The sequence below is a fragment of the Lathyrus oleraceus genome, chromosome 5 (assembly GCF_024323335.1).
Source record: "Lathyrus oleraceus cultivar Zhongwan6 chromosome 5, CAAS_Psat_ZW6_1.0, whole genome shotgun sequence".
NCBI lineage: Eukaryota > Viridiplantae > Streptophyta > Magnoliopsida > Fabales > Fabaceae > Lathyrus > Lathyrus oleraceus.
Window position 1 is genome coordinate 569,619,768 of NC_066583.1, and position 16,726 is coordinate 569,636,493.

At 38.6% G+C, this 16,726-nt stretch overlaps 1 protein-coding gene across 1 annotated transcript; it reads right to left on the reverse strand.

Moving 5' to 3' along the window:
• Positions 1–654: 654 nt before the first annotated feature.
• Positions 655–1,605, reverse strand: LOC127082124 (uncharacterized). The gene has a single exon (XM_051022349.1). The coding sequence runs from the start codon at positions 1,603–1,605 to the stop codon at positions 655–657; it is 951 nt and encodes a 316-aa protein (XP_050878306.1).
• Between the last annotated feature and the right edge of the window lie 15,121 nt (positions 1,606–16,726).

A 16,726-nucleotide genomic window follows, 5' to 3' on the forward strand; every position in this document is an offset into this window, starting at 1 on the left:
TTTGCAGCACCACCTACAGATGTTCCTTATGCTCTTCGTCAGATTTTGAATATATAAGGATATCATCGATAAACACCACAACAAACTTATCTAAGTACGGATGGAAAATTATGTTCATGCACTCCATGAAAACTTCAGGCGTATTAGACACTCCAAACAACATTCCATAATATTCATAGTGACCATATCTCATTCTGAACACAGTCTTCGAAATATCTTTTGGTTTCACTCGAATCTGATGGTATCCCGACCATAAATAAATTTTACTGAAAACACGAGGGTCGACTAATTGATCCATCAAATCATCGATTCTTGGAAAAGGATATTTATTCTTAATTGTCACCTTGTTTAGTTGTCGATAGTTAACATACATCCTCATTCTAACATCCTTCTTTTTTATTAACAATACCGGTGCACCCCAAGGAGAAACACTTGGTCGAACAATTTCTTCTCAAGTAACTCTTCTAATTGTTTCTTTGGCTCACTCAAATCTGAAGGCAGACATTTTATACGGAGCCCTTGAAACAGGACTAATACCAGGTACTAAGTTAATAGCAAAATAAATTTCTCGCTCTAGTGGAAAAATATTGATATCGTCAGGGAATACTTCTTGAAAATCACATACACCAATAACTCATTAATCACCACCTTGATTTATGCACTCATAGATGCCAACATCAGGAACACCTGTGCCCCATCATTCACAACCTCATTCACTTGCTTAGTCATTATAAACACACCCTCATCTTCATTGATTTCAAGGAATGACACAAATTTGTTGTAATAGTTGATATGCATATGGTTGAACTCCAACCAGTTCATCCCAAGGATAACATTAAGTTTATTCTGAGGTAGACAGACTAAATCCATCCCAAAGTTCTTACCATAGATGGTTAATGGACATTTCAAACAAACTAGAGAAGTTGTCACTAGACCAAGAGCCGAAGTGTCAACAATCATACTCCCGACTATGGATGATATCTTTAAACCCAACCTCTTAGCACAATCAAAATAAATGAAAGAATGTATTTCACTAGTGTCAATAATAGAAATTAGGGGAATACTATTAATATAACATGTACCTCGAATCAACCTGTCTGTATTAGTAGTTTTAGTACCAAACAATGGAAAGACCTTTACTCCTGACTGATTCTCCTTAGGCTTCTGACAATTGGTACTGATGTGACCTTGGTCTCCACAGTTGTAGCTAGCAACAACATCATTCCTATAATCTGCAACCCGATGTTCTGGCTTCCCACACTTGAAGCAGTTCACAATCGTACTCTTGCACTCAGAAATGTGATGCCCAAACTCGCCACATTTATAACATCTCACAGAATTAGGAGCTCCTCCCCCACTTGAATTTTTCTCATCAAAAGTACACAACTTCCCTTTAACAGATGGAGAACCATACGGTTTTCTGTGATTCAGAATACCATTCCTCTTGTCACTGAAACTCTTGCAATCTGAGGATCTAGCACGACTGTCTTCATCATAGTTATGACACTTATTAACCATCACAGAGAACTTGCGAATTTCTTGATACGTAATAAATTTCTTAATCTCTGGGTGCAATCCATTCTCAAACTTGATACACTTAGACATCTCAGCCTCTCCATCATTATATAAGGGAAGAACCTAGACAATTCTTCAAATTTGGTGGCATAATCTACAACAATCATATTTCCTTTCTAAAGTTCAAGGAATTCCACCTCTTTTCTGCCATGCACATCAGCCGGGAAATATTTTTTCAAGAATTCTCTCTTAAAAACAGCCAAAGTAATCATTATACCATTAGCCTCAAACCTTTGTCAAGCATTATCCCATCAATACTCTGCTTCCTTAGACAACATATAAGCACCATAACGAATCTTTTGGGCATCCGCACATGCCATCACTCGGAAAATTTTCACGATCTCCTACAACTAAATCTGCGCGACCTCTGGATCGTGCCTTCCTTTGAAGGTTGGTGGTTTATTCCACAGAAACCTGTCCAATCCACGAGATTCAACATCTTCAACCTATGGATTCTGCTGAGCTTGTACCACTTGAGTTGTAACACCTTACTTCCCGATTCAAATAAATAAATAAAATATAAATAATTATATCAATTAGGATGTATCATCCACATAATTTGAAGTTTAAAAATTTACTTCAACTCATATAAATCACATTATTACCATGGAATTAAAAATAGTTTTTGTTCGGCATCCAAAGCCTGACCCAAACATCCAAACAATAGTAGTTTAAAACAACAACCCTTAATATTTAAACATAAAAAACACATAGTTAAAACATCCCTGTAGACAAAACAACCCCAATGTTATGTATCAGAGCGACTCCACTAGAAGACCCGACTAATAGCAACATATCATGCACCGTCAACTACTCAGGTACCTGATTTTCTATACTTCAAAGGAGTACATACATAACAAACAAAAATTGGGTGATAAATACATTAATATAATTAATCGGCGCATAAGATGCTAAGGATAGTATTCATGCGTAATGCACCATAATCATTCACAAACTACATTCTCACCACAATTAAACACCACACGATATAATGAAAATGCAATGAGACTTCATAACTCGATCCAATGCATGTGGTGCCAATTGTTTATCAATGGTTCATCATAAGAACCCGATTCCCCATTCAGAATCCCTAACTCCCCCTTCGAAGTTTTGAATAAGTTTAACGTTCCCCTTTGAAGTTAAACTTATCTCCACTAACTCAACAATTTTTTAATGCATGGCATGGCAAAAAATACAACTGGTATACTTTTCATTATTCATCTCGTGATCCAATCTCGATCACATAACTACAGCAATGCACATCACAATCTACCCTTATGAATTATCACAATCACAAGTGAACAAACAATTCAAATGATTCACCATGTCACAATAATTTACGGATAGGAACCTTATTATGATTCATTCTAACATACACAAATATTATAATACATCGTTGTCCACCATTGATTTCTCAATACGCTAATCTAATACGTAGTCCACGCTTCTAGACTACCACCAACATCATTAATACGCATACCAATCATTTCTGACACAACTATTAAATTATAGATACGGACTTCATTCATATCCATCATTTTTGTACACTTCCTTCCACCTATGATAACCCTCTTCTAAATTGATCAAAATTATTTTTCTCCTGAATAAAAATTGTTGTACTCCCTCTCAGATAACCAACACATCAATTCCCATCTTAAAATGTGACACGAGTCAAAAGTTATGACTAAAATTGTACAAAATATTTTTAAAAATGATGTTGTTTTGAAGGACTAAAACAAGACAAACCCAACACATCCCAAACCCCAATTTCCATCTTATAAACATCCCTCACAATATTTTCAAGGATTTCATCATCAACCATGTACATATATCAACAATTCATTCACCAAACACTAACACGTCATCACTTTACAATTTCCCATAATATGTTCATCATGTTCATATCCCCAAAACCCTTATTCCATGATCATGACAAAAAAAATTGGCAAGCATCATTACATAAAATTCATACAACAATCAAGAATTTATATATAGCAACTACAATTTAATCATCTCATCATACAAACATTGCAAACCACCAAGAATTTCAATCAAAAACATGGTAAATAGTAAACCTAAGACGGAAGGACCCCTCACTACCCTCTCATGGATATACACCCTTATAAGAATGATTTTTCTCCCCCCTTATCTTGGATTGTTAAGCACTAATTCTTGACAATGGTGATTTTTTGATCCTCCTAGCCTTTTCTCTTCCTAGCTCTCTTTTTCCCCAAGTTTTCACATATTATGTAACTTTCCCTCTTCTCACTTACAATTCCCTTATAACAACCAATTTTTTATTTTTATTTAAAATCTAATTTTATTATTTTATTAAACCTAAAATAAATATTTATTTTAATAAATCTAAATCAAATATTTATTTTAATATAACAACGTAACAATAATAATTAATATAAATATTTAAATATTAACTATTACTATTATTTATATAAATCATCCTAATTAAATAATAGTAACAACCACTACTTCTCCCACCACCCCCATATCTCTACCTTTTTACTCACAACTCCCCCAACACCTTAAATTCTAATTTCTAAGATTCGTGTACTACACTCAAGGGTCACCCTTAACACAACATAACATCACAACATACACAAATTGTATAATTATATTAAGAAAACAAATAATAAAATTTCGGGGAGTTACAACTCTCCCCCACTTAGAAAAAAATTGTCCTCGAAAATTTACCTGATGAGAACAATTTGGGGTATGTTTCCTGCATCCGGCTCTCCAGCTCCTAAGTCATATTTCCTCCAGCTACTCCTCCCCAAACAACTTTCATTAGAGAAATCTCTTTGCCTCTCAGCTTCTTCAATTTTCGATCCTCAATTCTCACGTGCAATGCTTCTACCGTAAGGTTGTCCCTCACTTGCACATCATTAATCATAATCACATGAGATAGATCGAGAATATACTTCTGAAGTTGTGATATATGGAACATGTCATCTAAATTTGAAAGATCGGGTAGTAAGGCCACTCTATAAGCAACAATCGCAATTCTTTGAGAAATCTGATATGGACCAATAAATTTAGGAGTCAGCTTCTTTGATTTCGGCGCACGTCTAATGCCCGTTACATGATTAAATCTAAGGAACACATGATCACCTTCCTTAAATTTCAAATCTTTTCTTCTCGTATCATGAAAACTCTTCTCCCTACTTTGTGTTATTTACATTTCATCTCAGATCATCTTCACCTTTTTAGTAGTCTGTTGGACAATCTTCGGACCAAGTGAAACACTCTCTCATGATACATATTAACACAGAGGTGTCCTACACCTCCAACCATATAATACTTCAAATGACGTCATTCTGATACTAGAAAGAAAACTATTACTATAAGTAAACTCGATCAGAGACAGATGACCATCCCAAGTACCTCCTTGCTCGAGTATACAAGCCCTCAACAAGTCTTCCAGTGACTGAATAGTTCTCTCAGTCTGTCCATTAGTCTGCGGATGGTAAGTAGAACTCGACTTCAGTTTAGTACCCAAATCATCTTGCAAACTTTCCTAAAATATGGATGTAAACCAAGGGTCTCTGTCAAAAACTATACTAAAAGGAACTCCATGCAACTTCACTATGACACGAATATAAATCTCAGCTAACTTCTATAAAGAGAAACTGATGTTAATTAGAATGAAGTGTGTTGATTTTGTCAATCTATCGATAATCACCCATATAGTATCATGCCCTTTAGGAGTATTCGGTAATCCCGTCACGAAGTCCATGGAAATACTATCCTATTTCCACTCTGGAATATCCAAAGCCTGCATCAAACCTGAAGGTTTCTAGTGTTCTAGATTTGACTTCTGGCAAGTCAAACACACGTACACAAATTGTGCTACATCTCGCTTCATTCCTGTCCACCAAAATATTTTCTTGAGATCCTGATACATCTTTGTATCCCCTGGGTAAATACTCAAATTACTCCTATTACTTTCCTCAAGAATAAATTTCTTCAGTTCAGGATTGACAGATACACATACTCTACCTCAAAATCTTAGTACTCCATATTCATCTACCTTAAAATCACCATTTGCACTTGCGTTCTCTGAAGGCAATAGATCCACCAACTTAACATCCAATTTCTCCCTGATCTCATTAAGTAATTCATTTTTTAATTTTAACATACCCATCATCACACTTTCCGTTGTCATTTCACAAACCATACTCATATCTCTAAACTGTTCAATTAACTTCAATTCCCTAACCATCAATGCCGACATATGAATAGACTTCGGACTTAAAACATCATCCACGATGTTAGCTTTACCTGGATGATAATTTAAACCAAAGTCATAATCCTTCAGAAATTCCAACCACCTCCTCTACCTCATGTTCAACTTCTTTTGATCAAATAAGTAATTAAAACTCTTATGGTCATTATATACCTCAAACTTAACAGCATATTCAACAACAATTGGGTTCCCTTGTTTTAATTCCAGAAACTCAAATCTTACCACGTACATATTTTTCAAAATACCTCTCCAGAAACTCTCCTTTGAAAACAACCCATGTAATTTCATTACCCGCAACTTCCAATCTCTGGAGAGTGTTACACCACCAATCATCAGGTTCCTCAACCAGCATATGCATATCGAACTGTCCTTTTTGTGCCTCAGTACATGCCATTACCATAAAAATCTTCTCAATGTCCCTAAGCCATGCATGTGCTCCCTATGGATCATACCTGCCTTTGAAGGTAGGCGGGTTGTTCCTCTAAAACTTTCCCAAGCTGCGGAACATATCATTTCCTCCCTGTTGGTTGTTCTGCATAACTTGATCCACTACTTGCAAGGCGGTAACAATATAACCATCACTCCTTCCAACCATATTCTAAACATATCAACAACATGGTTAGAAGAAACTTATATAGTGTTCACATACTATTCACATACTAAAAACTTACAAGACACTATACACCTAGCAGGACAGACCAACTAGGATCTGATACCACTTTGTAACACCCTACTTCATGATTCAAATAAATAAATAAAATATAAGTAATTAAATCAAGTAGGATGTCACATACACATAATTTGAAGTTTAAAAGTTTACTTCAACTCATATAAATCACATTGTTACAGCGGAATTAAAAACAATTTTTATTCGGCATCCAAAGCCTCACCCAAACATCTAAACAATGGTAGTTTAAAACAAAAATCCTTATTATTTAAAGATACGTAACATGAAAAACATATAGGTAAAATAGTCCCATAGACAAAACAATCTCGGTGTTACGTATCCGAGCGACTCCACTAGAAGACCCGACTGATAGCAACATATCGTGCACCGTCAACTGCTCAGGTACCTGATTTTCCGTACTCAAAAGGAGTACATACACAACAAACAAATATGTGATGAGAAATACATTAATAAATTAATCGGCGCATAACATTCTAAGGATAATATTCATGCGTAATACACGACAATTATTCACAACCCACATTCTCACCGCAATTAAACATCGCACGATATAATGAAAATGCAATGAGACTCCATAACTCGACCCAATGTATGTGGCACCAATTGTTTATCAATGTTTCATCATATGGACCCGATTCCCCATTCAGAATCCTAAACATCCCCTTCGAAGTTCAGGATAAGTTTAACATTCCCCTTCGAACTTAACTTATCTCTACCAACTCAACAATTTATGAATACATGGCATGGAAAAAAATGCAACTGACATACTTGTCATTATTCATGTCGTATTTCACAATTGATCACACAACTATAACCATGTACAACATAATTCACCCTTTTGGATTATCACAATCATAAGTGAACACACAATTCAAATGATTCACCATGTCACAACAATTTACCGATACGAACTTCATTATGATTCATTCTAACACACACAAATATTAAAATACATTGTGGTCCACCATTGACCACTCAATACACTTATCTAATATGTAGACCATCATTCTGGAATACCACTAATGTCATTAGCACACATACCAATCATTTGTGACACAACGATTAAATTACCGATACAAACTTTATTCATATCCATCATATTTTTAAACTTCATTCCACCTACTGTAACCCTCTGATTAACCCATTAAAATTATTTTCCCCCTAAACCAAAATTATAGTACTCCCTCTCAGCTAACCAACACACCAAACCCCATCTTAAAACGTGACACGGGTCAATTGGTATGACTAAAACCATACAAGGAGTTTTAAAAAATGATGCTTTTTAGAAGGACTAAAACATTACGAACCCAACACATCCTAAACCCCAATTTCCATCCTATAAACATCTCTCACAATATTTTCAAGGATTTTCATCATCAACCATGTACATATATCAACAACCCATTCACCAAACACCAACACATTATCACTTTATAGTTTCCCATAATTTGTTCATCATATTCATATCCCTAGAATCCTTATTCCCTGATCATGACAGAAAAACTCGGCAAGCATCATCATATCACATTCATACAATTTATATATAACAATCACAATCTAATCATCTCATCATACAAACATTGTAAACCACAAAGAATTTTAATCAAAAAGATGGTAATGAATAAACCTAAGAGGGAAGGATGCCTCACTACCCTCTCATGGATGTACACCCTTATAATAATGGATTTTTTACCCTCTTACCTTAGATTGTTAATCTTCAATTCTTGATAATGGTGATTTTCTTGATCCTCCTAGATTTTTCTCTTCTCTTCCTAGCTCTCTTTTTCCCAAGTTTTCACGTATTTTGTAACTTTCCCTCTTCTCACATCCAATTCCCTTATAACAACTGTCGCAGCCTGAAAAATACAGTGTGCGAAAAAACAATCGGCGAAAGAAAATGACAGAAGAGTCGCCACCGTGCGTTATTTATCCCAAAGGAGGGAAAGAAAACGCTCGAAGTAAACCTGAAAAGAGGAAAGGAAAAGACAAGGTCTCGCAACCAAATCTTGGGTTCGGGAGTCGGTTATACGAAGGGAAGGTATTAGCACCCCTACGCATCCGTAGTACTCTACGGGATCGACTTTTGTAGTTCTTGTCTAAAGGGTGTGAGTTTATCTTGTGTTGTTTACTAAAAAAGGGGTTAAATGAAAATGACTCGCGCGGATGTCGCATCCACTGCATACATATCTCATCTGAATATGAGAATCAGAGTCTTCGTAGCTCGGCTACCTAGGGGTTTGGGGGATGTGTGCTCGCTAAGACATCGCGTCTTATGCCTACGTATCTCATCTGGAATGAGAATCAGAGCAAGTCGTAGTTCGGCTAACTACGGGGTTAAGGATTATGTTTTGGGGGCGGACGACGTTACTACGCAATCTACCCGATGCTCGACCTTTGGAGACTTACTCACTTGTAGTAGAAGGAGTAAACATGTGTTTAGGAGAAGAAAAATCGATGAAGGGTTAGGTTTTGGGATGCCCATGCAAAAAGGCAGTCCTTGACGAAGGAACCGTGCTACCTGCGGGAATACGAACACATACAAAACAAACATGTATAAAGTAAATGTGCCAACAAGGCAATCAGAATAAATCTCCCAAATGGTATCCCACAAGCAAAGTGGAATATCCAGCGAGCTATCCCTGCAAAAGTCATGTGAGCCTTCACAAAAACTCAACAAAAGGGTTAGTGAAACAAGATAAGGATTAGGAGAAAACATGCTATGACAAACGTAAGTCAGATTAGAGCAAAACAGTATGGTTTTTCATGGATAACAGTATGGTTTCAGAAACCTCAAACCCTGTGGCATACACTTCAGAAATTAAACGATTAAGAATTCAAGGTATTATTTATACATTCATACATAATTATGAACCCGTGGGCAAAAACCTAATGAAATTCATCCATTACACCTCAAACATTCAGAGTATTCAACTTCAAAGCACAAAGGTAATGGGAATAAGGGCAAACCTGATTGGAGAGATCGGTTGAAGTCAAATGGCACGGCTGGATTTGCGAACCAATGTTAGGGTTTGCTTGAGCTGAAAGTGTGTGAGTCAGACTGAACCTTTCAGAGTTGCTTGGAGGTTGCTCTAAACTCTGTTAGCTCTTCTCTCACTATCTTTTTCCCCAGGGTTCTTCTCTCACTATCTTTTTCCCAGACAGGGTAATAGGAATAGAATGGCCTTTTGTTTCACTGAAACTCTGAATTTATAACCTGATTTTTGTGGACCCGTGGGCTCAAATGAGAGAGGTCCAAGTCCAAGATTTTTTCTTTTATTTATTTATTTATTTATTTTTATTTATTTATTTTTTTTATTTTTTTTCTTTTTCAAAACATGTGGGCTTCGCCTAGCGAGCATGACAGCTCATGTACAAACCTTTGCTCCTACAAGATTAACGTTTTGACTGACGAATAGACCCCTGTTGGAAGTAACTCAAGTCTTTCCCTTGTGTTGACTGATCATCTAAATAGAGCCCACAAAGTATCCTGGATGATGTTCAAGCTTCTTAGATCCGATTCCGATTGCCATGATGAAATGCAAATGCTAAATGACCTAAAAATGAATGCATGCATGAGGTGTAAAGCGTATGCTTCCGGAAAAATGAAGGGTAAATTTTGGGGTATTACAACTGCCCCTATTCAATCAACTGAAGACCTGGAAAAAAGATAGCAGCGGCTTTCGTGCTTTCGAGGTATCAAGGGATTGAATACAATGAAAGCCCGAAAATTTGCACTGAAGTGAAGTGAAGTAACAATGCCTGTCAGAATCGGCAAAGAGGTGGTCTTGAAAGAAGAATCCGTCCGGTACGGTGAGAGTCAGTCTGAATAACGAAAAAGAATGTTAACCTGGATACCAAAATAAATGGTAACACAGAAATAACCATGGCCTGAATGCCGCTCATCAGTCTGAATACCGAAAAAGACTTCGATCTGAACATCGGTAGATATGAGATTATTAATATCGGTCTGAACACCGAGAGGTTGGCCTGAATGCCACAAGTTGCGTCGACCTGAACGTCGGAAACTTCTTCGATCTGAACATCGGAAAACTGGCCTGAACGCCACAAGTTGCATCGACCTGAACGTCGGAAACTTCTTCGATCTGAACATCGGAAAACTGGCCTGAACGCCACTTCGGTCTGAATACCGGAAACTTCATGCCTGTCAGCATCGACAGAAATAGGGAACGATAATAGAGGCGGCGCATGGGCCAATGACACTTGCTGGGGATAACAAAGGTAAGTCATGAACAATCTTCAGTCTGAGTACTGGAAACAACTTCTAGCTTATCACTTGGGATACCGAGAATGTTTTATGTTTACATGCGTATGTTTGAATTTTTCAATGGCGTAATGCTCCATGAAAATGGAAATGCTACGCGATTTGGGAGGATGCAATGCAATATGATTCTACATGCAGGGATGCGAAATGCTGGGTAGAATGCCAAGCTAAGGCAAGGGGATCTGCTGGGGAAATGATCACCATCTTCTGGACCCTGGCCAGGCTGCTGGAGATGCATAACGCAAAGAATTCTATGGGGAAATGACCTGTCACACGGTGTTCTAGCAATGACGAAATACCGAGATTCTGACTGGGGAGAGAACGACACAGAGAACCTGCTGTTAGGGAAAGCGATAGTGGTTCTAGCAACCACGATCTGCGAGAGATGACTCAGCAGGGGAAGCAAACACCGATACGGTACCGAGATTCTGCTTCAAGGAAAGAGACCATGGATCTGGCATTGGGATTATCGATCTGGCCTCGAACTCTGAGGAGCAACCGCTTCTGCTGGGAAGATACAGTCTGGCACTGTCAACTCCGCTGGGGGTATATAGTCTGACACTGTCAACTCTACTGGGGAGTGTATAATCTGAAACCACCGCTTGAGGGGAGGTACAGTGGTGAGAACCTGCTGGGGATTGAAGAATCCAACGCTCTGATCAGCTCTGCAAGGATAAGATACCGAATTCGTCTGTTGGCGACTTCACTGGGGAAAACATTCACGATCATCTGCAGGGGATTTTAAGGAAATGCCCCGAGGGTACCTGTTCTGAATAGACGATCCAAAGAACTTAAAATTTACAGCAATTTTAAATGTTTATTAAGCATGTACCTGTAAAGCTCTTATGTGTCATGATGCAATGTTTATCAACAAATTCGGACGTCATTTTTGCAAACAAAACAGAAAAATGAAAATGAAAACAGAGATATACTGAATAACATGATTTTATTGATTGAACGGCCTCTGAATAGGCATTTACATCAGGAAGCAATCCCTGGAAAGAGGTAATCGCACAACAGATAAAAACAGACATTAATCTAATGGCAATGTGAAATGGATTTCTATTGGGTTCCAATTCTGCTATGACTTGCTCGTCTTCAAGATCCTCCAGATGATCAGCTTTCTGAAAGAGTGATTGGACTGTTTCCTATCCTTCAAAAATTTCCAGTCATTGACACGAGATGAGATTCAGAACTACTCAGAACGCAGTCATTCACTTAATCCCTAACTTTTGCCTGGATCGCCCTTTTCGGGTTTTCAATCCACCGGGATACCCATTTTTGCCTAAGTTGCCTTTTTAGGTTTTCAACTTACCGGGTGTACAATCTTTTCAATTTTAATCCCTAATTTTTTCCCGAACCTTTTTCATTTTCTTGGTTTGTCGGAATGCCCATTTTTGCCTGGACTACTCTTTTTATTGTCCAGCGGGTCTATTTCATGCGAAGTATTTTTTAACTGCATCTGAGTTCACCGGGGAAGTGAAGTTTTCACCATCCATCGTTGCAAGCATTAAAGCCCCACCATCAAAAACCTTGGTGACAATATACGGTCCATCATAGTTAGAAATCCACTTGCCCCTGTGATCTGTCTGAGGAGGAAGGATCCTTTTCAACACCAAATCTCCGACCTGGAAGCATCGAGGACGCACTTTCTGATCAAAGGCTCTCTTCATCCAACTTTGATACAACTGCCCATGATAAATGGTTGTCATTCGCTTCTCTTTGATAAGACTCAACTCATTGAACGTTGTCCGAATCCATTCAGCTTCGTCTAACTTGATATCCAACAGGACTCTTAGAGAAGGAATCTCCACTTCAACAGGTAGGACTGCTTCCATACCATACACAAGGGAGTAAGGGGTTGCCCTGGTCGATGTACGTACTGAAGTACGGTACCCATGCAAGGCGAAGGGTAGCATCTCATGCCAATCTTTGTACGTAACGACCATCTTCTGCACAATCTTCTTTATGTTCTTATTTGCCGCTTCAACAACACCGTTCATCTTAGGGCGGTAAGGGGAAGAATTGTGATGCTGAATGTTGAAGTTCTGGCACAACTCCTTCATCATTTTGTTGTTGAGATTAGAACCATTATCAGTAATGATTCTTTCGGGAATTCCATAGCGACAAATGATTTCTTTCTTGATGAAACGGGCAACCACATGTCTGGTGCTCTTCGCAAATGACGCTGCTTCGACCCACTTGGTGAAATAGTCGATGGCAACAAGGATGAAACGATGGCCATTGGAAGCGGTCGGCTCAATCTTTCCAATCATATCGATGCCCCACATAGCGAAAGGCCACGGCAAAGACATCACATTCAAAGGATTCGGCGGCACATGCACCTTATCAGCATAAATCTGGCATTTATGACACTTCCGAGCATATTTGAAACAATCAGATTCCATGGTCATCCAGTAATAACCTGCTCTCAACAATTTCTTAGCCATTGCATGTCCGCCGGCATGAGTACCGAAGGAGCCTTCATGAACTTCCTGCATTAACATGTTTGCTTTGTGTCTGTCCACGCATCTGAGCAAAACCATGTCGAAGTTCCTCTTATACAGAACATCGTCTTTGTTCAAGAAGAAACTGCCTGCCAATCTTCTCAAAGTCTTTCTATCATTGTTGGATGCCCCTGCAAGGTACTCTTGATTCTTCAGAAAGCACTTGATGTCGTGATACCAGGGCGTGTCATCAACTACCAGTTCAGCAGCAAACACATACGCGGCCCTATCAAGGCGCATCACGTCGATCTTGGGAGTATGGTTCCAACGGATCACCGTGATCATGGAGGATAGAGTAGCAAGAGCATCTGCCATCTAGTTCTCATCACGAGGTATATGGTACAACTTCACTGTTGCGAAAAAAGTCAACAGTCTTCTCGTGTAATCTCTGTAGGGGACCAGAGTAGGCCGAAGAGTGTTCCAATCACCATTCACTTGATTGATTACCAGAGCTGAATCTACGAAGATGTCTAAAGTCTTGATTCTCAAATCAATGGCTTGCTCAATACCCAAGATACAGGCTTCATACTCAGCTTCATTATTGGTGCACTCGAAAGTCAGACGAGCGGTGAAAGGCATGTGGGCACCTTTCGGAGTTGTAATGACAGCACCAATTCCACTTCCTCTGGCGTTGACGGCCCCATCAAACATTAAAGTCCACTTTTCGTCTGGATCAGGTCCCTCTTCAACAACTGGCTCTTCACAGTCTTTCATCTTGAGGAACATGATGTCTTCATCTGGAAAATCAAACTTCATCGGCTCATAATCTTCAACCGGCTGTTGAGCAAGATAGTCTGACAGAATACTCCCCTTGATGGCTTTCTGGGAAGTATACTGGATGTCGTACTCTGTCAGTACCATTTACCAACGAGCAACTCTTCCGGTGAGAGCTGGCTTCTCAAATATATACTTGACTGGATCCATTTTGGAGATCAATAAGGTTGTGTGAGACAACATGTATTGTCTCAATCGCTTAGCAGCCCATGCAAGTGCACAACATGTTTTTTTCAAGCATTGAGTATCTCGACTCACAATCTGTGAATTTCTTACTCAGGTAGTAGATGGCATGCTCTTTCCTACCTGTCTCGTCGTGTTGAGCGAGAACACAACCCATGGAATTGTCTAGTACTGTCAAATACATAATCAGCGGTCTCCCTGGGACCAGAGGCACAAGGATAGGAGGATTATGCAAATACTCTTTTATCTTCTCGAACGCCCTTTGACAATCATCATTCTTGGAACAGTGTTAACCGGTTAACGCATATGGTTAACCGGTTAACGGAATGCGAAATAAAATTTTTTGAAATTTTCAAACAGTGTTAACCGGTTAACGCATTTGGTTAACCGGTTAACGCAAGGCAGAAAAGAGTTTTCTAAAAGTTTTCAAACAGTGTTAACCGGTTAACGCATATGGTTAACCGGTTAACTCAAGGAAAAATTCACCCGTTCGGCTATAAAAAGTGCTTTGAAGTATCAAGTGTTGATACGGAAACCGACGTCAATTTTAAATGAATTGTTCATTAAAATTTTCGAGCAGCGAACCACCGTCTGCTGACCGGGCAGCGGAACACCCGTTCCCGCTGTCCGGGCAGCGGACCCCCGGCTAACTCTGCGTAGTGTGATCGGTCGACGAAATTTAATTTGATTTTATTAATTAAAGGAATTAATAATAATAATAAAGTGTTTATTATTGTCTTGTGGTGATCGGTTATGGCCTTAGTTTTCCTTTATTCTGCTTTGGGTTTTTAAAATACGACCTGCGTGTCGTGCCTCTCTCTTAATCTCTCAAATGTAACTTCTTTTCTCATCTCACTCCCTCGTATGTAAAACGAGTTTCTTTTTGTAATGTAATGATATGAAGAAAGCAAAGAAGTCAGTGCCAAAGGAAGACAACCTTGAAGATCTTGCTTGGAGAAGCTTAGATCGTTATAGGTTAGCTTAGGTTCTCTCATTGGCTTGGGAGAACAATTGCGCTAGGGGCCATAACTGTTTCATTTTGTTTATATGTATGTTGATGCATGTGTATGTATGTTGATGCATGTGAGAGACGGTTTATATGATAAACAAGCCGGTGAGATCAGTAAAATTGCAATTCCCTCAAAACTAAATATTAAGTTTTAAGCTTTCCAAGTTTTAACACTCATCAAGACTAGTAATGGATAATGTAGGTTTCGCCTACGCGAGGTGCATGATCTATATATTGGTAAGGTGCGATGGGATAATTGTAATATCCAACTGTTAAAACAATGGGTCAAACTTAACTAAACAAATTATGAGAATATTATATATGTTGGCTTTCCAAGTTTTAGCACTCATCAAGATTGGTATAGGATATGTAGGTTTCGCCTACGCGAGGTGCATGTTTTATATTAGTTAAAGGTGCGATGGGATAATTGTAATATCCAACTGCTAAAACGATGAGTCAAACTTGATTATAATTTTCTTATATATGTTTAGAAGCAAGAGTTGGGAATAATCCATATGATGGATTAGAATAAGGAGTATTCACCCAATTGAAATTTTCGAGAGTTGTATGAGATACAATTGGAAGGAGTTCCTACCTAAATAACCTAGTTTTGTGTAATCCGCCTACGCGGACTTAGAACGAAGTGAAATATGGATCTCGACCCACTAGAAAATCTTCCAACGGGATTTTCCGAATCAGATGATGAGGGTCATTTGTTTTGAGTAAAATAGTGGGAGCATGTTTAATTAAAGGCCTAATTGAATATGTCAATGATACTTATATTTTCATTAATCCTTATGTAGATTACCATGACAGCAAACACCTCTAACAACATCCTGCGATCAATCCTTGATAAGGAAAAATTGTCTGGGACAAATTTTCTGGATTGGCACCGAAACCTGAGGATTGTCCTCAAACATGATAAAAAGCTGTATGTCTTGGAGACACCTGTTCCTGAAGAGGAACCTCCTAGTTCTGCACCTAAGGCAGAAAGAGATGCTTATAAGAAGCATGTCGATGATGCCAATGAAACTGCTTGTCTCATGCTGGCTACCATGAACTCAGAATTGCAAAAACAACATGAGAACATGTCAGCGTTCGATATGATCGAACACCTGAAGTTGCTCTATCAAGAGCAAGCAAGGCATGAGAGGTTTGAAGTTTCAAAAGCCCTTTTTCAAAGCAAGTTAGTTGAGGGAGCCCCTGTAGGTCCCCATGTACTCAAGATGATTGGGTATGTGGAAAACCTTGAGAGATTGGGTTTTCCCCTCGAAAAAGAACTCGCAACTGATTTGATCTTGCAATCGTTGCCAGATAGTTTCAGTCAATTTGTCCTGAATTTCAATATGAATAATATGGACAAATCTCTTCCTGAACTGCTAGCCATGTTAAGAACTGCTGAGCAGAATCTGAAGACAAAAGGGAAGTCCATTCTGATGATCGGAAA

What these genes read in the sequence shown, in the direction of transcription:
- LOC127082124 (XM_051022349.1), bottom strand. Translation starts at nt 1,605, where the DNA reads ATGTCTAAGTGTATCAAGTTTGAGAATGGATTGCACCCAGAGATTAAG.